The following is a 22,743-nucleotide window of genomic DNA, read 5'->3' on the forward strand; positions in this document are numbered from 1 at the left end:
CTTATTTGATCCTCCAATAACCTTGTGAACATGTCAAACTCTTTCTTGATTGTAGGCTTTTTATTTTGATTCCTTCACATGGTATGTTTTCCCCTCATTCTTTATATACTTGGCTCAGTCTTACCTTCAGTCCTCAGTTTAAGTACAACCTTCTCAGTGAGGTCTCTATAGTCTACTCCAACTATAATTTATTCTCCATTACGCTCTATCTCAAAACCCTATTTATTTTTTTCACAGCATTAAACACAATTTGGAACTACCCAATTTGTTTATTTATAGAATACTACCCAATTATTAGGTTGATTCATATTACACTGTGTTTTATTTTTTAGGTCAAAAATGGTCAAATGTCAGAAATTTCTTGCTGTACCTTCCATGAGGGCAGTTCTTTGCCCATCTTTTTTTTTTTTTTTTTTTTTTTTGTGAAGAAGATCAGCCCTGAGCTAACATCCATGCCAATCCTTCTCTTTTTGCTGAGGAAGACCGGCTCTAAGCTGACATCCACAGCCAATCCTCCTCCTTTTTTTTCTGCCCCCCCAAAGCCCCAGTAGATAGTTCTATGTCATAGCTGCACATCCTTCTAGTTGCTGTATGTAGGACACCACCTCAGCATGGCCGGAGAAGCGGTGCGTCGGTGCGCGCCCGGGATCCAAACCCGGGCCGCCAGTAGCGGAGCGTGCACACTTACCTGCTAAGCCACGGGGCCGGCCCTGCCCATCTTGTTCACTGCTATATTCCCTAACTCCTGGCTCATATTAAGTACTAAATAAATATTTGTTGAATGAATGAACGTTAGATTAACCATAAATATTTATTGTTATGGAAAGATGATAGTAGCTCAATAAGTGCATGTAGTCTGCTAAACACTTCACATACAACATCTCATTTGATTCTCATAAAAACCATATGAATCAGATATTATTGTACTCATTTTATAGATGATGCTTAAGATGTTAAGTAGCTAACACATCTTAATTTTAAACTCAGGTCTCCCAAGTCGTAGTTGTTATGTAAAGAACATATATTCCACAAATATTTGAGCTTCTTCTATGTGGCTGACAGGTGTTAGGGATACAAAAATGAATAAAACACAATCCCAGTTCTACACGAGTTTGCAATCTCTTGGGTCAGAAAGATATAAAAATAAGTAATTAGCAACCATATGATCCATGTTGTCATGGAAGCAGTGTACAGAGTGTACACAAGTTCAGAGGAGGCATGCTTAATTCTGACTGGAGAGTCCAAGGAATAGTATCTGAAGGAGGTAACAGTTCGATTAAATCCTGAAAGATCAAGAAGTTGTTCATCCTAAAGTTAGAAGGAAAGACAGAAGAGTCTTCCAAGCGGAGGGAATAAATTACATGTACAAAGGCGTGAAAGTGAGGGAAATGCACAGAACTTGGGGGGATGTAATTAAGCATAATTGGAGGAGTACAGCATAGTGGTTTAGAACGTAGGTTCTGAATCTAGATTGCCTGATTTTAAATTCTGGCTTTATTATTTGTTGTCTGTGAGACCTTGGGCAAGTTACTTTGCCTCTCTGAGTCTCATCTTCCTTTTCTGTAAACTGGAGATAACAGCTACAGCTACTTCATGGTTTTTTGTGAGGATTAAATAACTTCATATATTTTCAGCACCTGGAATAGTGCCCAGTACATAGTAAACATTTAATAACTGTTAGCTGTCATTGTGACTGAAATGTACAGTATATGTGAGGAAAAAGGTAGAATGTAAGATTAGATATGTAAACAGAGGCCAGATCATGAAGGAACAACATTCCACAAAGACTATGAACTTTATTGGATTGGGAGTCACTGAAGATTCAACTAGAAAAGTTACATCCTGGACCGGCCCCGTGGCTTAGTGGTTAAGTGCGCGCGCTTGGCTACTGGCGGCCCGGGTTCGGATCCTGGGCGCGCACCAACGCATCGCTTCTCCAGCCACGCTGAGGCCGCGTCCCACAAACAGCAACTAGAAGGATGTGCAACTATGACATACAACTATCTACTGGGGCTTTGGGGAAAAAAAGGAGGAGGATTGGCAATGGATGTTAGCTCAGGGCTAATCTTCCTCACACACACACAAAAAAGTTACATCTTTAGGCAAATCTTTCATTTTGTTGCTAATAAGCAGCCAAATATACTGAGTTTTGTCTGCTCTGGCAGAGTTCCTAACAAGCAGTAAATGGGCTAAAGAAAGCAAGCAGCAGGGTGGAGAAGAGGGAGAAAGCAACAATCAGGATAAGCCATAAGTGGATAATCAATCTCTTAATAATCAAGAGTTGACAAGATTTATTGAATGTAGATCTGGCCAATGTAGGTACGTTTCTTTCTCCAAAATACTGTAAGGAAAAATATGTATCTTAGAAACAGAAGTTTCTTTAGTGTGACAAGCTCATAGACTAGAGAACACACACCCCTGACCGTGGCAAGGCTGCTGGTGTTCCTAACAGAGGCTTCCATGGTGGTCTTGCTACTCTATGCTTGGATTATGAATGGGCTGATGAAGTGTGTTTTTCCTTCTTATACTGGACATAACCCACAAGTGGAAAACTCAAGACTTTCAATGTTCTTTTAGGACAAGCATCTCATTTTAGACAACACTTAAGCCTGTGTTCACCTGACAAAGTGCAAAGTCAAGATTGAAAGGCTTTGATTTGTCCTAAGTCAAGTTGTTAGTTTTGTTTCTTTCCCTCTTTTCCAATAACCCACTTTATTAGTTGCAGCAATAAAAAATAAAAAGACTGGTAAGCCTTCGTTTTGATGACAAATGGATTTATGATCTTTGCAGGGAAAAGTTGTTTTCCTTTTTCATAAATGATTGAGGCACTATACTTATACAGAAGTCCAACTCAATGAAAACAGCATGGTAGACTCATTTACTACAGATGTGCTAAGTTGACTAGTCTCAAAACACTCATTTGCACAGAAGGAAATTCACACAGGCAACTGTGAGCCTCCCCAATCCTAGCCTTCAGTTATAGTCACATGACCTTGAAAAAACATTGAAACTGCAGAGTGAATATGCCAGGAATTCTTTAACTCCTTGGCCACATCAAAAAAAGAAAGAACATTGTTTAGGAAAATCAGGCAGTTGCATAATGCTAGAAATCCCAGAATAAATATTTTTCTCAGTGGAAAAATCCAGCAATCTTTAAAAGTAAGCCAAGAAACACCATGGTGCCATGATTTTTTTACAAAAAAGACTAATGGAAAGATGTTCTTATCCTTTGTTGAAAATATTCCAGGGAATTTTCTAGTATTTAGAGACTGTATTACTTTCTCTTAAGTAGTTTTTCTATTACCATAGTAAGGGGTTCAGAAATAATTATCTTAGAAATCACTTTCCCTAATGACCAGTTTAGTCACTGCTACCTAATTTCATTAAACAGACTAGTTCCTTATAAAGCAGTATCATTCTATTTTTTGTGTGTGTGTGTGAGGAAGATTAGCCCTGAGCTAACACCTGTTGCCAATCCTCCTCTTTTTTGCTGAGGAAGACTGGCCCTGGGCTTACTTCCGTGCTCATCGTCCTCTACTTTATGTGAGATGCCTGTCACAGTGTGGCTTGATGAGCGGTGCGTAGCTCCGTGCCGGGGATCCGAATCTGAGAACCCCAGGCCGCCAGTGGCAGAGAGTGCAAACTTAACCACTACACCATGGGGCTGGCCGCTATCATTCTAATTTTACATCAAATATTCTACTATATATATTCAAATATATTTATACACTTATATCAAATATTCTAGTATATATTCAAATATTCTAGGGAGCAGAGACATTTGCAGAAAATATTTCCATATTCATAAATACCAATAGCATATGCAAATCTCGGGGTTAAAAAGGGGATTCCTCAAGGAAAAGTTATTTTGCTTTTATTTTGGTGATGCAAAACACTCAATATTTATGACATCCTGATATCCTAAGTATGTATGTAAAATTTTTATAATTATCCTTTGAAAATGCTAAAAAGTGGGAGATGAATTATGATCTGATACCTAATTGCTTCCTAATGGCAATACCAGATACCATTCAACTTCATGGCCCTAAAAGGTATACTGCAGCAATATTCAACATTATTGTAATACATTTCAATTTCTTTCATCACAAAATTCAATGAGCTCTTTATAGTAGTCATATATAAAGGGACATGTGGCTCAGAACTTGTTTTTTTAAAATGACCCCCACCCCCTGTCCCTCATTAGAAGTAGAAGAACTTAAAGGCAAGTGGAGGTAGAATATGCGTGTTTTCTTGTCTGACCAATTCAAACTCAGATTCTCCTTTCTCTTGATTACGTCTTCAGCCTCTCTCTCTCTACCAGGTCCTTCGAGCACTTAAATGAGGTCAAGTTTCTCTCATTTAAAAATATTTTTATACCTTATAGTTTCTTCTCTAGTTGTTCCCATGCTTTCTCCTTCAGAGCCAAATTTCTCCACTGAATTGCCTGAATATCTTGATTTCCTCACAGTCTACCCTCTCCTCAAGCACTCCAATCCTGCTTCTGTCCTTATTAATCAAATCAAATGGTTATTTGCTCAAGTTACCAAGGACCTCCATATACTAAAATGTAATGTTATAATTTTATCTGATTAGAGTACTCTGTATTAGTCAGGGTCCTTACTTGCAAATACCAGAAACCAATCCTGGATAGTTTAAGCAGAAAATTTACTGAAAAGACATTGAGTAGCTCGTATAATCACAGATAAACCTTGAAAAGCAGGTTTGAGAAATGAGTAGGATTAAAGGAAAGTCAGGCAGCCAGAATTTGGACGCTGCAGTGTGCACCACCCCAGCCGCTGGACATTGACACCAGCCACACCAGGAAACTGAGTGCTGTTGATGTTACCGCCACTGCTACTAGAAAAGAATCTCCATTGTCCCCGCTTCTATGTATCACTAACTCCTCAATCGAAGGCCTAGGTGAATATAACTGATTGGCTGGCCCAGGTCATGGGCCTGCATCCTTGTTTCAAGGAGGGACTGGAAGGTGAGAGCCTGGAGTTTTTGACTTCTGTAGTAGAAGGTGGCCTCCCACCAAGATTCAAAAAGAGAGTAAACATAAAAATAGGGTCAAGATGCTGAGTAGCCAAAAAATCAAAATCAAAACCAAAATTAATAAAACACGTCCAACACAGTCTCTCAGGATTATTAGATACAGTTGATGACTTTCCCCTTCTTGAAACATTCTTTCTTAAATTTCCATGACATTACATTCTTTTTCTCCTATTTATTATGATCATTCTATCTCAGTCTTCTTTGTAGTCTCTTCTTCCTCCTTTACCTGACTTCTAAATGATAGAATTCCTCACAGCTTGGTTCTGGACCTTCTGTCTATTGTTTACTTAATATTTGTGTTTGTTTTTCTTCATTTGCTCCCCAAATCCATTCACTGTCCCCTCTCTATCTTGCTCTTTGTGTTTGGAATCTGCTCTTCATAGACTGCATCACCTGGGTTCTCTGACTTTCAGTTGAGGTTGGCCAATGGGATGCACAACTAGGATACTGAACGGTAGGAGGAGAGAGAGGTAATATATTTACTCCTCCCATTTCCTCCCAGCTTTGGCATTCTGTCAGTGGCCGGGTTACTTTCAACTACAGCTCCTGTGAGGTGCCCCTTTTCCAACAGCTCCAGCTCTCAACTTGACATTATTTCTTTTCTTTAACCTTTCAGATCTAAGGGCAGTAACTGTTTCCTACTGTTGATAGTCTCTGGGTTCCCCCAACATCCGTTATTGGCTGTCTTAACCCTGTCTACATTTCTCTAATTAGTCTCTTCAGAATTCCAGTTGAGTATTCCATCTACTTCCTAACAGGACTCTGATTAGTACATTTTTATATGCTGGTGACTCTCAAATTTATATTGGACCTCCTCTCTGTGCTCTAGCCCAGAATATCTAAGCGCCCACTTGACATCTCCACTTGAACATCATAACTTTGCCCATAAAATTTGGGCCTCCTTCAGCATTTGCTTTTTTAGTGATGGGCACTACAATGCATTGAGTTAGAAACTTGCACAAGTTAGAAATTTGGAAGTTATCCTTGACATCTCTCCCTCTCTCACTTCCCATAATCAAATATCAAGTCCTGTTGAAGCTACCTACTAAATACTACCTAAATCCATACACTTCTTTCCATTTCCACTTCACCAGTCTAGTCCAGATCATGAAGATACGCAGCCAGGAACACTGCAATAAATAGTCTTCTTATTAGTCCCCTGCACCTACTCTTGCCCCTTCCAATCCATTTCCCATACTGGAGCCAGAAGTAATCCTTTAAAAATGTAAAAACGCATAACGTTCCTCCTAAGCATAAACCTCAATGAGGTCCAACTGTTTTTAGATAATGCTTAATATCCTCAACATGTCCTTCAATATCCACCATGACGTGGCTCTTGTATACATCAACAGCATTGAACTGTATCACTTTACACCTTACTCACTAAACTTTAGCCACAATTGGTCTTGTTCTGGTTCTTCATACACACTGTGTTTTTCCTAGCTTCGTATACGCTGTTGTCTCTGCACAGAATCTTTCCTGCTTTCCCCATCCACAATTATCATTCCTAATTTACTAACTCCTACTTCTCATTCAGTGTCATCTCTCTCTTTCCCTACTCCTCTTGTATAAAACCACTTTACTGAGGTATAATTGACATAAAGTAAAGTGCAAAGTATATAACTTGATAAATTGGCATAAAGGATACACCTGTGCATCATCACAATCAAGATAACATATCTCCCACCTCAATGTGTTCCCCTGTCTCTTTGTAAGTCCTCCTTCCCATGCCTCCCCACATGCACTCCCATCTCCACAAAAACACTGATTTGCTTTCTGTCACTATAGATTAGTTTACAATTCCTAGAAGTTCATATAAGTAGAATCACATAGTGTGTCCCCTTTTTGTCTTTTTTTTCACTAAGCATAATTATTTTGAGATTAATTTATTTTGTGGCATGTACCAACAGCTCATTCTTTTTATTGCAGACTAATATTGCATTATACATATGTACCACAATTTGTTTAGCCATCCACCTTTTGATGGATATTTGGGTTGTTTCCAATTTGTGGCTATTAGAAAGAAAGCTGCCATGAATACTCATGTGCAGGTTTTTGTGTGGACACATGCTTTCATTTCTCTTGGCTAGAAGGGGAATGGCTGGGTCATATGACAGGTATATGTTTAATGTTTTAATATGCTGCCAATGTACAGGATAATTGACATCTTAATGGTATTGAGTCTTCTGATCAATGAACATAGTATATAGGCCATTTATTTAGGTCTTTAATTTGCATCAGTAATGTTTAATAGTTTTCAGTATATAGATTTGCACTTTTTTGGGGTCAGATTATCCCATTTTGATACTATTTTAAGTACTGACTTTTAAATGTCAATTTCTAATTGTTCATTTTTAATATACAGAAATACAATTCATTTTTGTATATTGATCTTGCATCCTGCAACCTTGCTAAATTTGCTCATTAGTTTTTTTGTAGATTCTGAAGGATTTTCTACATGGATGATCATGTTGTCTGTGAAAAAAGACAGTTTTATTTCTTCTACTCCAATCTAGGTGGCTTTTATATCTTTTTATTACAATGTCTAGAACTCTTGACTAGAACCTCCAGTACAGTGTTGAATGTGTCATACAGACGTGAGAGGGTAATTAAGACATCTGTAGGCATACGAGGCCTCAGAAGGTTTGCCTCACAAATAGCTACATGATAACACTTTTTGGAGGAAGTACTCAAATAATAGAAACAAATGCAGGAGATTCTACAATGGATACTAGAACTAATAGTGATCAAATATCTTAATTGAGTTTACTACTCTCTTAAAAAAGAAACAAAGAAAATGAAAAGAGAAAATAAATGCATAAAAACTACAAATCAAAATTCAAGGTAATATCAAAAAATGATGGAGGCGAAGAGTGGTATATAGAAAGGAAAGGACACGAGAGCACACACAAGTCCTTGCTTCATTAGAGGGAAGATACAGATAGTGACATATTAAACTATCCAATGGAAGTCAGAAAGAAGAAAAAAGAAACAAAAAACCAAAAGATAGCACAGAGCAAGGAAAATGCAGAATTAAGATGGCAAATATTCTTAACGGAGAAATTTTAGATGCATTCTCTCTAAGATCTGGAGCAGTAGAAGGATTGTGAGAGGGGATTGCTGCTACTGTTTAATATAGTATTGAAGGTCCCTGCCAACTTATGTGGAAAGAAAAAAAATGAATGTAAGGAAAGAGATAAATCTGCCACTACTTGAAGATGATACTATTTACCTAAAAATCCAATAGAATCACAACAGCACATTGTTAGAAATAAAAACATCCAGTTGTATAGAATATAACCTAAATCAGTAATATTTATTTAAACCAGTAATAACTAATTAGAAAATAAAATAAAAAATAAAACTATACAAGGCCTTTATTGAGGGGCAGTATTGCATATTGATAAGAACAGAGAATATGGAGTTTGACTGCCTTTGTAGCCATGTGACTATGAAAGTGACAATCTCTCAGTGTCTCAGTTTCTTCATGTACACAATAAGGATGCTAACTGTATCTATCTTATAAGATTCTAAAGGTTAAATGAGTTAATATAGCCAAACACTTATGGTACGTGGCACATATTAAGCACTATTATGGAAAAAAATCTATCATAAGACAATATAAGATGACAAGAATAAATATTTCATCTCTTATATTAGATAACTAAAATGATAAGATATGAATTTTCCCCAAATAAATCTACAAATTCAAGGCAAACCCAATGACAATTCAAGTTTTTGTTTTGTTTTTAGAGAAACTCAATAAATCTAATCTCAAATGTATGTGGTAGAAGTCTAAAGAAGGGGAATTTGCCCTACTAAATACGAGGACATACTACAAAGCCATAGAAATAAGAACAGTCTGACAATACAAATAAACCAGAGGTCAGCCAGTTTTTTCTGTAAAAAGGCCAGACAGTAAATATTTTAGACTTTGAGGGCCACTGGTCTCTATTGCAACTACTCAACTCTGCCATTGTAGTGCAAAAGCAGCCATATGTAAACAAGTGACTATAGCTGTGTTGCAATAAAATTAATTTATGGATACTGAAATTTAAATTTCATGTAATTTTCACGTGTCACAAAATATTCTTCTTCTTTTTACTTTTTTCTATCATTAAAAATGTAAAAACCACTCAGCTCATGGGCCATACAAAAACAGGCCAATTTGGTTCACCAGGTGTTTGCTGACACCCAGAATAGACTGCCAATACAGACCACGTATAAATGAGAACTAAATAGAGTTGGCTAGATGTTTTCGGTTTGCCTTTTGAGATCCAATCTCCGCCCTTCTCCACCCTGCTCTATGACCCAGTAGGCTCCCTTATCCTCCAGCTGCTGGTCAGGGATAGACCAAGGGGAGCTGGATGGGAGGGAGCCCACCCTTGGTGCAGGCAGTAAGGGACTGTGCATTGTTGGTAGTGAATTTTTAAAGTAATAATAAAACTGCTTTTTTTCCCCATCATCATACACTGACAATTGTAAACATTGTCAGTAATAAAATAGTCCTCCCCATCAGGGCAGACCACTCCTATTATCACTCTTAGTTGGTTGAATTTCGCTAATGGGACATACTGGCAGGGGATTGGAGGACAAGGAAAGGAGACTGAAATATTTTTTCCTCTGGCTCTCTCTTTGCTGGGTTGCAGTGGAATGGCTGAATCCTTCTATTGAAGACCTCCTGCTAAATGGCTCCCTCAGACAGCAATAACTACTTTCTCTATAATTTGATAATTGTTTCCTCCCCCTCACCTCTTCAGGTCTAGGGGATGCAATGGCTCCCCACTGTTGCTATCCTTTGGGTGCTTCAGCACCTCTTCTTGGTTTCCCTTAGCCTTGCTCACATATTTGTAAGCAGTTCCTTTAGTAAACCCTCCTTAATTGCTCCCTTTGAGTGTGCCATCTGTTTTAGCTAGACTCTGATATAGTAATTGGTAATAAGAGTGGCGCCAGGAAACTAACCCCCAAAATGGGATTCTGAGATTGGTTTGCTCATAATCAAGGAATGCTCAGATAACTTCCTTGTTGATGGTAAATGGACACTAGTAATCTGTGGTATGTAGTGGCATCATGATTATTCAAATTAGCACTGGTCACAGCACTAGATTAAGCACAGTTGGAGGGCAAAGTTTAGAAGATCAAGTGGCCTTGGCATGTATTCACCGTGGTGAACATAGTGACTATAAAGACTGTGTGACCAGAGGGCTGCCTCTAAATGATCTAGTGGGAACACACAGAGAAAGGGACAAATTAAAGGTCTTTCACGCTCAACTCAGAACACAACGGAAAATCAGAAAATCTCTATGACATCTTGAAGGAGTCATTTATCGCCTGCAGTCACAAGGAAGATGTGGCTGAGGACACAATCCACTGTAAAGTGTGTAGAATTTGCATACTAATACATTTTTGACTAACCAGATCTCTTGTAAGGCGCTGGGTGAAGAAAGTAGAACTCCAAGACAAGGGATGGGGATTATTTGAGCAGACATGGGCAGGACTAAGAACTTTGAACCCCCATTCTTCTTAATCTTCCTTGCTTGTGGAAGGTAGCCCTTGCTCAAGCACCTGGGAGCACTATTAATAGTCTGGTAGATTGGCAATTTGAAGCCTAGACTCAACTGTGGCCTACAGTCAGTGAGATTGAAATGCTGTAACTTCCCTAGTATACTGTATTAGAAGGGGTCCAAAGGGTCAGGAAGATAGAAATGTGGAGATAGATTTTTTTTTTTTTTTTGTGAGGAAGATCAGCCCTGAGCTAACATCCATGCCAATCCTCCTCTTTTTGCTGAGGAAGACTGGCTCAGAGCTAACACCTATTGCCAATCCTCCTCCATTTTTTCCCCAAAGCCCCAGTAGACAGTTGTATGTCATAGTTGCACGTCCTTCTAGTTGCTCTATGTGGGACGCGGCCTCAGCATGGCCGGAGAAGCGGTGCGTCGGTGCGCGCCCGGGATCCAAACCCGGGCCGCCAGTAGTGGAGCGTGTGCACTTTATCGCTAAGCCACGGGGCCGGCCCTGGAGACAGATTTATCATGAGCAATCTGATCAACCACCTCTAACCACAGCCCCTGAAAGGGATCAAAGTGTTAAGAAATGTCATCAGAATAAGACCCCCTGATTTAAATGGTAATATTGGACTCTCTGAGTGGTAGAGTCTAGGTGATAGTGCTTTATTATCACAGAAAAGGTAGAAGTTATTATTCCAAGAAGCCACAGGATGGAGTGTAATCAGAATGTTTTGACCTGTAGGGATCTGTGGTGATGGAGAGTTGATCAAAGATCCATGGAAATTAAATATACCATAGCCTACTATCAATGTATTGATATATAGGTGGAAAAATTCTAGGTCTGATGAGCATAAACTTAATTCAAGTCACTATACTTCAGATTCATGGCCTCTCACTCAGTTTCCAGATGCAAGCCAGTTCCTAGAGCAGAACCCCTTGATTAAGGGGAGGCAGGTTCTCTTCGAGGAAGAACCCTGCAATGGTGGTCATAGATGTACGCAGCGACTTCTGCCCCAAGCCTTCTTCAAAGGGACTTGAACACTGGGGAAAGAGAAACTCTCAGCCTTTTTGGGGGCTGTTAGTGACTGGATTTGAACTGATGATGATCCCTGGAAATCCAAAATATTATCATGGCACTCTGGATAGAGTGGAAGCTTATGAAGGTCAGGTGATAAATGGAGTTTTGGCCCAATTTCTTTTCCAAGCAGGTCCAGTGGGACTATGAGCCCAGTTTTTTTTTGCTTTTTTTTTTCTTCAATCTCAGAGCACAGTGAAAATTCCTAACTCATAAAGTAAAGGCTATTAACGGCAGGAAGGGAGCAGACAAGTGGAAGCCCCTGCAACTATCTCTTCCTGAGCTCCCTCACCAACGGTAAACCTAAGGTAATACCACATCCCTGCAGAAAACTGTGCATATTAACCACATCCCTGTGGAAAACCGTACATACTACTGCCACAAAGACCTGAAAGATGCAGGCGTAGTGATCCTACCATAACCCATATCCATTTTACTCACCTGTTTGGCTGGGTAAACACCAAACAAGTCTTGACGATAACTCTAAGATTAAACTTACAAACTTAATTGCGTGTTGATGCAAATCACAGCTGCAGTTTCTGATATCATGTCTTTACTAAACAGCATAGCCATTAGCAACAGCAGCTACTGACCTGGCAATAATACTTCCTACCAACATTCATATTAGTAAAGATAATCAGAGCCAGTCTGCTTGCCTTCGCAGGGCAGAGACAGCTGTATCCCCTCAATGCCTTACCTCACTGCTATGTCGACTCAATTTTCCTCTCTGTCATAAAACAGACCAGAGGGATACCTTTATAGTCTCGATATCTCACCAAATAACATGCAGGTCCATTAAACTGAGGACATTATGCTAACTGGACCTGGACAGTAGAAAAGAACAAGCACTCTAAAGATATGCCAAAGGATAGGATTAAAAAGTTCAAGAAGGGGCTGGCCCCGTGGTGTAGTGGATAAGTTCGTGTGTTCTGCTTTGGCGGCCTGGGTTTGCGGGTTTGGAGCCTAGGCACAGACCTGCACTACTCGTCAGCCATGCTGTGGCAGTGACCCACATATAAAGTAGAGGAAGACTGGCACAGATGTTAGCTCAAGGCTAATCTTTCTCAAGTAAAAAAAAAAAAAAGTTCAAGAAATTGCTAAATGGGAGAAGTTCCTAGGAGTAGTAGATTGGGGATGTATCAGGATATCTCCTCTAAAGTGGAGACAAATTGTTGTACTTTGCACTGCTCATCACAATAAAAGGAGCACAACTTGGTGAATCTCTCCGGACTTTGGAGTCAGTTTATACCACATTTGGGTGTGCCGCTACAACCCATTTACTGGGTAGACTGTAAAGTCACTAGTTTTTTTTTGATTGTGGCAAAATACATATGGCCATCCCTGATGGTCTAGTGGTTAAGATTCACCACTCTCACTGCCACAGCCTGGGTTTATTTACTGGTCAGGGAACCACATCATCCGTTTGTCAGTTATCATACTGTGGCGGCTGTGTGTTGCTGTGATGCTAAAAGCTATGCCACCAGTATTTCAAATACCAGCAGGGTCATCCATGGTGGACAAGTTTCAGCGGAGCTTCCAGACTAAGACAGACTAGGAAGAAGGACTTGGCCACCCATTTTTGAAAAAACTGGCCATGAAAATCCTATGAACAGCAGCAGAGCATTGTCTGATACAGCGCCAGAAAGTGAGAGGCTGGTGCAAAAATACTGGGCAGGGTTCTGCTCTGCTGTACACAGGGTTGCTAGGAGTCAGAATTGACTCGACAGCACTAACAACAACAAAATATATATATAATATGAAATTTACCATTTTAACCATTTTTAGATGTATAGTTCAGTGGCATTAAGTACATTCACATTGTTGTGCAACCATCACCACCATCCATCTCCAGAACTTTTTATCTTCCCAAAGTGAAACTCTGTACCCATTAAACAATAACTTCTCCATTTCCTCCTCCTCCCAGTCCCTGGCAACCACCATTCTACTTTTTATCTTTATGAATTTGACCACTCTAGTTACCTGATATAAGTAGAATTATATAAATATTTGTACTTTTGTGTCTGGATTATTTCACTTAGCATAATGTCTTCAAGGTTTATCCATGTTGTAGCATGTGTCAGAATTTCCTTCCTTTTTAAAGATTGAATAATATTTCATTGCATTTATATACCACATTTGGTTTATCTATCGAACTGCTGACGGCCATTTGAGTTGTTTCCACCTATTGATTACTGTGAATAACGTTATAAAAATTGGTGTACGAATATCTGTTCAGGTCTCTGCTTTCAATTCTTTTGGGTCTGTACTCAGAAGTGGAATTGCTGGATCATATGGTAATTCTGTGTTTAATTTTTCAGGAACCACCATATTGTTTTCCACAGGGGATGCACCATTTTAGATTCCCATTAGCAATGCACAAGTGTTCCAGTTTCTTTACATCCTTACCAACACTTGTTATTTTCTGGGTTTTTGGCTTTTGGTTTTTTTTTTTAACAGCCATCCTAATGATTGCGAAGTGGTATCTCATTGTGGTTTTGACTTGCATTTCCCTAATGATTAGTGATGTTGAGCAGCTTTCCATGTGATTATTGTCATTTGAATATCTTCTTTGGAGAAATATCTATTCAAGTCCTTTGCCAGCTTGTTAGTTTTGAGTGAAGAAAAGGCTCTGCAGCAGATTCAGGAGGCTACGTAAGCTACCTTGCTATTTGGATCTATGACTGAGCAGATCCAATAATATTAGAAGGGTCTGTGGCTGGTACAGATGCTGCATGGACCCTTTGATAATCCTCCATAAAAAATCATGCTTATATCCACAAGATTTTGGAGATAAGCCATGCTCTCTTCTGTCAAATGTAATTTCCCATTTGGAAAGCAGTTCTGGGCTTGCTCTGGTTAAACTGAATAACTGACCCTGAGACATCAAATGACTATGTGCCCTGAACTGCCCATTATGATCTGGGTGATATCCGAGCCACTGAATCATAAAATTGCATGTGCACAGCAGCATTCTACTCCTAAATGGAAATGGTATATATCGGGACTGGGCCCTAGCAGGTCCAGAAAGCACAAACAAAATATGGAAGCAGGCAATGGAGATTTCCACGACACTTGTTCTATTACTTTACCACTGCTCCATCAGCCTTCTTAGAGAATTCTTTTTACCAGTTAATGGAGGAGGACAAAGCTCAGGTCTGATTTATAGATAGGTCTGCATTGAATGTCAACATCAGCTACAAGTGGATGGCTACTGTATTAAAGCCTGAAGGATATCAGTAAAGAGAACTCTTCCCAGTGGGCAGAACTTGGGGCAATCCATATACACGGGCAATCCATATACCTGTTTGGTTGTTTGTAACCAAACAGGCACGTTGATACTCTAGAGTCCTAACTGAGTTTTGGAATAGCCTTGAATGTGCACATGGCCTCAGCATCTGGCCTTAAGTCCCCTGCGTTCTTGTCTATTCTATATAGAACCAGTGATTTGATTTCATGAATGAGCCTTCAGTCACACAGCCAATAAAAACAGTGTGGCAGATAAGGCTAGGAATAAGGCTTGGAGTGGCATCAAATGAAATCAGTCTCCTATTTGCATTGATAATTTTCTGTACTGGCTTTCTCTTAGCCATTAAATTGCTGTCCTTTAAGTATTATCTCACTATTGAAGAGGCATATAGAGTTGTTAGAAAATCTCTATTTTCTTGCTAGAAACTAACAGCAGATAACAATCACTTGTCACATTGCTGTTTTTATGCAAGAGAAAATGGTTCATATTTTTGTTATCCAAATCAATGTTTTCATTCCATGGAATTTTCAGTCCTTTCTAGGGGGACCTTCAAGTGTCACATTGCCAGAAAGAAGTCGTTTGTCACAATGAACCATTAAGTGACCTGATGTAAAAAGTAATTGATGACTTTGACATGTCACTAATGTCTGATGAATATCTTATACACTGAATATCTGAAATTCTTATTAAACATATATATGTAGGATTCTGGTTTCTATTATCCATATCTGGAATGAGTATCCGGATTAGTAGTATTTTAGCCAGAGAACAAATGATTTCCTCTTCCTAGTAGTTAAATAAAACTATTTGCTATTATTAGTATTTACGATTCACTTTTTAGCCTTATAAACTACTGAGTATACCCATATACACACCATCATGATTAAACTTGTGTTCAGCAGCAAGAAATATTATATATTTTTGAAATGTGGTTTTCCTTGCTTCAACTCTCAATATCTTATTCAAAGCAATAGGGTAAGATTCACTATAAAATTTCCTAGTAAAACTTAATCCATGAAAATATAGATTCTCGAACAATTCAAAGTGTTTTATTGTTGGATTTTTAATCCATGACCTCATTTTAAGGCTATTATATGGTGAGCCTAGAGAACAGCGTGAAGATGAAGGTTCAGTGTGTGAGCTCCCTTTAAGACTGAGATCTCAAATGAAAGTCCTCTTTCAACCAGACTGATGTTAATGGCCTAAGTCTATAAAATATCTATTTTAATTAAATACATTAGCCTGGCGGTCAAAGTTTCCTAGGCCTTAACCTGATGCTCTGATGTTCTGACATATTGCCTCCAAAACAAATAGAAACCGTGTTAAGACTCTTTAAAAATATTCATCTTTCCAGATAGAACCTGGCTAGATATTTATTTCTGAAATAACTAAATTGGCTGGGTCAGTTTCACGGATTTTTTTTTTTAACAAATGAGATAACACATCATATGAAAGAAGAATATTAATTTGGGTTTGGGTTCAAGTACAGTACCATGCTACGTTTGAATAAACAACTAGGCTGATTTATTATTTAAGAAAAGAAAAACAAGCCAATAGATAGACATATCCAAATAGCAGCAATGTAAATTTTACTGGGTTCTTGAAAGTATGTGGTTAATTATTCTAATATTTTGAGTGAAAATACAACATTGGGATAACAAAAGTCATCTGGATTATGATGATATTAGGGAGGAAAGAGGGGAAATGGCTACATGAAGACAAAAATATGATTTTTAAATTTCTGATCAAATAAATAAGAGAAATTTGCCTAAAAATAAAAATCTACATCATTGCATCACTGCTAGATGAACACAGAGAAAATATGCACACAATTTGTGTAAAATACTGAGGCTGTGAAAGTAAGGGGAAAATGATTTTTGGCAGAACCCACCTTGGGTTACTGTCAAGCCCTAAATGTTCCAAAGGTGGCTTAAGACATTTGATGAACTCAAAACACAGCCAAGTTGTGTAGCCCCTAAAATTTTGCTTCTTTATGTTTTTATTTACAAACTTTTATATTTGTAAAAATAGCATAAATTATTAATAATATGGGTTATTAGACATAAAATATTCAAGAGAATGTACTCCTTGACATTCCCTGGAAATCATGAACACAATTCCAAAATAACTATTAAAGAAATGGTTTAATCTGAGCCAATGTCAAAGTTAAGAAAGATAGCCAAAATATCTATGGTCTAGACAGGAGACACTTATGCATAAGAAATAAAGAGCAAAGAGATATTCAGTCTACTTACAGGAAGTCCCTGTTTTCCTGGTAGCCCAGCTCTTCCGGGGTTTCCTGAAATGCCATCTGCTCCACGGTATCCTTGCATGCCTTTTGGTCCAGGTAGGCCTGGAAGTCCCTTAGTAATTAAAAATTACTTGAATTGTAGAGAGATGGTGTACAGATATTTAAATGAAAAATACCTTTGTATTTATGGGGGAGGGGGGAGGGAATATTTACATTTTTAATACCCTGTCCCAGGATACATTTTCCTCTGTTTCTTGAATTCCTTAATGGTTTACTGTTTGTATTCAACAGATTAGGTAAGTGTCTTGAAAAGTTCCCTAAACACAAATGCCAAGCTAACCAGCAATTTACTGTGTAACCTTTTGAGCTTTAGTGTAATTCTCTGGTATTTCTCATTGTGCCAGCCCATGCTTTATCCAGCTGTGGAAAAAAGATCAGCAATATGCACCTGTGAGCTTATGATACAGGCCATCATCCAGCTTCTGCAAAATCTCGTATTATATTATTTTCCCAAGAAACAAATTATGGCTCTTTTTGTTGCCATTTTGAATTAGATAATTACATGACTGAGTAAAGGTCTGAACATTTTGTTTCTACTCTTGGGTAACTGGATTTTATTTGAGGAAATCTCTGGTCTGAATGTGCTTATAATTTATGTTCATTTTCTCTACTTTTTTTGAACCAACACAGGCCACCCAAAGTAGACATCTAGTCTTTGGCTAGGGGAGACCAGCAGGAAGTCTTTGCTAATAAACCAGTCAACACATATTTGCCTGGCCAGAGGAGGAAACTGATGGCTAAGGTAAAATTAATTTTTGTTCTGTGATGAAAGATTTAAAACATTTTTTCCTAAGACTTTCTGTTCTATTTGCCAGGAAAAGGAGAGGCTGAGTCCTTCAATTAAAATCCAGCTCATGTCCTTTCATTCGTGCTTGAGGATCTCTAATCTTTGTCAGTACTCATTTAGTCATGATTCCAAGTCCCTGTGTTTTAGTGGTTCAGCATCAGAGAGTAGCATGAGTCCACAGAGAGGGCTCCATAACATCAGAAAACAGCATCCTTCCATTGCAGAGGCTTACATTTAAACAGCAAGCTTGGTTTTGAGCTAATGGTCATATTTTGTTCCCTCTGTGTTCCAGCATGGGCTTAAATTATTTTTTTGAAGACAATCTGATTTATCCAACACTTGTCATAATTGGCCCCAAACTCTTCTGCTTGCTAAAGTTGCCAATTTTATTTAGAAAAACAAGAAAGATGAAAAAGGTCTGTTACTTACAGGAATCCCAGGTTTCCCAGAAGGACCAGCAGCTCCCTTTTTCCCCTTAAGACCCTAAAAATGTGAAGCACAGTTGTCAATTGATTGTATTAAACTTAATTAAACTGAAGGCATAGAAAAGAACCCTGAGACCTGGATGCTACGGCAAGTACTGCCACTAACTAGTTGTATATCATTGGGATTGCCATTTATTTTCCTGGGAGTCATCTTCATCTGAAAATGAGAGACTCTGACCAGATAACTTATGAATTTCTGTCTAGCTCCAAATTCTATGACTTAAGAATTTAAATCATAGTTATAAAAGGGAACTGAATAGATTATTTGAAAAAAGTCCCCACTTTCAGGCAAGGCCTTTGTCTCCCTATTGAAAGTGGCTAATTAATTCAATAAACATGTATTATTATGTATCAGCCACTCTTTTATGTGCTAGAAATGCAAAGTCAAAGTTCCTAATCACAAGGCACTTATGGTGTAGTAAGGGACACGAACCAACAGCCTAAAACGCGCTTGCTTATCTGGAAGCAGAGAGAAGAACATACTTATGAATCAAGAAAGATATTTATTTCCCATGGAGCTGTTTGTTTTTCCATGTGTGAGATGTTTTAAATCATGATTGATTCAGCAGTAACTGGTCTGCCACGATAGTTAGGAACTTTGCCCCTGTAAATCATGCCATCATTCTGATGATATCCTACAATTATTTTAAAAAGAAAAATGTGGAAAAGAGTGACCTAGTTCACAAATAAGAAAAAGAAGCATATTGTCATTACCAGACACATTTCCCAGAAGTCATCAAAAGTTCTCACAAATAGGATAATTCCACCAAAATGGATGTTAAGTTATTCAAATCTGAATATAAATTGTGCCAAAGATTAAATTTGATGACAATAACAAAGATAAATAATTTCATAAGATATTACATCTTCTGAAAATGAGCTTAAACATTTTAAGAAATAGTATAGTAGTCACAGAGACAAAGGGCATTTTCTGTAAAACATAAAAATCCAACTTTGCAGAATTTGATAATGGGGAGATATATGGATCAAGGGTTCTACCTCTAACTTTGAAAACTATTTTACTTGCTTTAAAAAGTCACTAATGTAAAATCTTTCTAAGGGTAAAAAAAAAAAACAGAAAATGGGATAGTTGGTGACCTGGGTTTAGTTGAAGTAGATACAATTTCCGGAACATATGATGCCTATTATAATATATATCTTTTAGAACACAATAAAGAAGTAAAATAAGCAAATAAAGACTATTTTAAATATTGAAAGAAATTCTGATTTCAGTTATCTTGAATAGCACTAATTAAATAGTATACGATTTGTGATAATATTCAAATATGTTAACCAGTGTGTTTTTTCCTTCACAGTACTTCTTTTTATGCAAAGTGATATATCTGTTCTAGATTTTTGACTTTCAAAATAGACTTTTCCTCAGTGTATGAATTGCAAAATGAAACACAGCTGGGGTAACAGTTTGAAAAGAATATAATAGTTTGAGCACTATATATATATATATATATACTTTTTTTTTTTTGAGGAAGATTGGCCCTGAGCTAACATCTGTTGCCAATCTTCCTCCTTTTTTTTCCTTTTTTATCCCCAAAGCCCCAGTACATAGTTGTATGTCATAGTTGTACATCCTTCTAGTTGCTCTACGTGGGATGCTGCCTCAGCATGGCTTGATGAGTGGTGTGTAGGTCCATGCCCAGGATCTGAACCGGGAAACCCTGGGCCACCGAAGTGGAGCATGCAAACTTAACCGCTACGCCACCAGGCCAGTCCCGAGAACAATATATTTTTTACATACAAAAGCTTTACTTTTAAATATTAAAAGGTTTAGAGTATCAAAAACCGAGGTTATGAAGAAATCGTCATAAAATTTATGCCATAAAGAACAGATTTAGAAGAATTATAATAATGTAAGAGAGAATTTTTCCTTCCTAAGGGGATATAAAGATCTTCAAGTTAGAGAACTACAAGAAGAGAAGCAGAAGAGAAGCAAGACTGTTAGACACTGATAGGTGTCTCTGAGAAGAGTCCTTTACCCCACTCTGCCCTTAAGTCCTGGGGTGAGTAGAAACAATAACATCCCCAGGTTAAGTTTGGGAATTTGGACACAGAGATGACAGCTAGGGAGATTTAAAGTCCTCATTGAGAAGTCCATATAAACTGCACCGAATGTCAGCAATAGAGTAGAAGTTTCTGCATGAGATGTCTAGGCTAGTGGCCTTGAGAAAGTCTGAGTCCCCCAAGCACTCATCATGGTGTGGGGAGCAGCAGAATGTTATTTCCATGTGGCCAAGAACAGAAGCATATGGCCCTTACAGGCTATCTAAGGAGACTTTGCACCTGAGATGAGAAAACAGCTGTGCATGCAAGCATGGATCAAAGAACTTCTGCCAGGAGGGCCAAGGTAGATGCCAACGTGGTGGAATGATGGCAACTGGGGACCAAACAGGATGGTGTACATTTCAGTGGATGCTAGTGTGAACAGATGATGACTGAAGACGTAACTTACATCCCATTCCCCCTCCCCACCATTGCCACCCAAGATGTAATGCAAACTTGACAAGAGAGTGAATGGGGAAAACTCTAAATTAAACATAGGATATTTGAGTGGATGGGGCTAAAGGCAGTCAATTGACTAGATTTCCACCAATTTGCTTTCTACCACCAGGCATGATGGGCAGTCGGGACAGATGTTAAGTTCCATTACAAAGAATATAAACAAAGTTATATTTTTAGTATACCTGAGTTTATGGCTTAAGGTTCAGATATGCTACACATTTATGGGAATGTTTTATTCTAAACATTCAAATAACAAAATAAGAACAAAGAGATTCACGTCATCACAAATTGATTACATTTTGGGATGACCATTATGTTGGGGATTATGTCAGAAGAGTTAAATATTGTGTACTAAAATCTACACATATGGATCTATCATCATGAAAACTAGAATGTTATTCAGAACTGGATGGGCATTAGGAAGCAGCTCCCAACAGAATAACACTAAAGGAAAATTATGACTATGAAAATTATTTTTAAAGTATATTTTGCTACTTATAATCGTACAATTGTGGCAAAATCTATTTATTGATCACAAAAAGTGTTTGACAAATAACAGAACTATAGTCTGCTGTTTTTAGATGTTCAATTCAGGAAATATTTCCTTATTACAGTTGTCACTGTAACTAAAAGGAAGTAGGCCAGCTAGAAGAACCACAGTGTTTCAATGGAGATTTTAAATACATAAAGATTAACAAAGATTTTTTTTTGAATTTTTGCGTTTAAAAAAAAATCTCAAAGTCAGAATTGCTGATAGTCTTATAACTAAATTAAGAGCCAAACACCACTTAACATTAATCCTACATAGAGGTGGTCTGTTCAATAGGAAATTACAGATTGGGCCAAAGACAAAGAAAATATGTTATTATATAAGGTGTTAGTAGATGACTAATTGAGTTGACATCATAAGAAGGAAAAAAAGTCACTCTTCAACCAAACCTCAGAATTCAAATATAATAAAGCTAGAAGTATTCTATGCTACTTTCAAACTTAACTTTTATTTTATTTAAATATAAGTACCTCATAAATCAACAAACGGACTTTTCTATAATAGGAATAGCAATTAAATTACATACGTAGTCTTCAGAGTGCATATAAAATTGTGCTTTCTCTCTTGTCTAGCTAGTTTTGGAAAATAGAATGGCCCATTTGAAATCAGATCCATTTAAAATAGCTTTCTGTTCACTGGGATTTTACCAGTTCGTAGACTACTAGAGAAGGTAGTCTAATTCTTTTGATAACGGACATTTTTAAATGTGCCATTATAATCCAAACTCTTGTTTGTTTGTTTTTTATTTAAATGAAGCTGAAAGACAGTTATCTCAATACTTTGCTAGTTCTAACTTTGTTAGAGAGGGTGGCTTTAAAATGCAAACATAGATTTAGAGAGTTGGGCAAGAATTATACTCTCTTTTTCTTTTTTTTTTTTTAACCAAGAAATTTCAATTCACTAAAAGCTGGAATTTTGTTTTGGGAGGAAAATAAGATTTTGGCTTGAGTCTTAGTCTTTGAAAGCCATTATAGGATAGCTCACTATATTTGCATGACAAAAGCCTTTTTAAAAATGCCTTGGTTCTGCAATTGGTTTTGACTTGCTCTTTTTCTTTATAGTTGCCCACAGTCTCATGTCTGAGAGCCCAATGAATGAATTAGTTGGGTAAGTAAGATTAATCATATTTTACTTAATTTATAAAAGACTTCAAAGTAATAGAAGGCTTTTGTATAATGAGAGTCAGGAAATAAAGTTTCTAGTGTTGGT

The 22,743-nt window shown here is 37.7% G+C and overlaps 1 protein-coding gene across 1 annotated transcript in view; it reads right to left on the reverse strand.

Annotated features, from left to right (window-relative positions):
- The window catches only part of COL24A1 (collagen type XXIV alpha 1 chain), a 343,739-nt gene that overhangs the window by 51,832 nt on the left and 269,164 nt on the right, over positions 1 to 22,743 (reverse strand). The window contains exons 47-48 of the mRNA XM_058538420.1: positions 18,412 to 18,465; positions 17,140 to 17,247 (exon numbers count right to left, since the gene is read on the reverse strand). Coding sequence (XP_058394403.1) covers positions 17,140 to 17,247; positions 18,412 to 18,465 — 162 coding nt within the window. The remainder of the gene's footprint in view (positions 1 to 17,139; positions 17,248 to 18,411; positions 18,466 to 22,743) is intronic.

This window comes from Diceros bicornis, chromosome 4 (assembly GCF_020826845.1).
Source record: "Diceros bicornis minor isolate mBicDic1 chromosome 4, mDicBic1.mat.cur, whole genome shotgun sequence".
NCBI classification, from domain to species: Eukaryota; Metazoa; Chordata; class Mammalia; order Perissodactyla; family Rhinocerotidae; genus Diceros; species Diceros bicornis.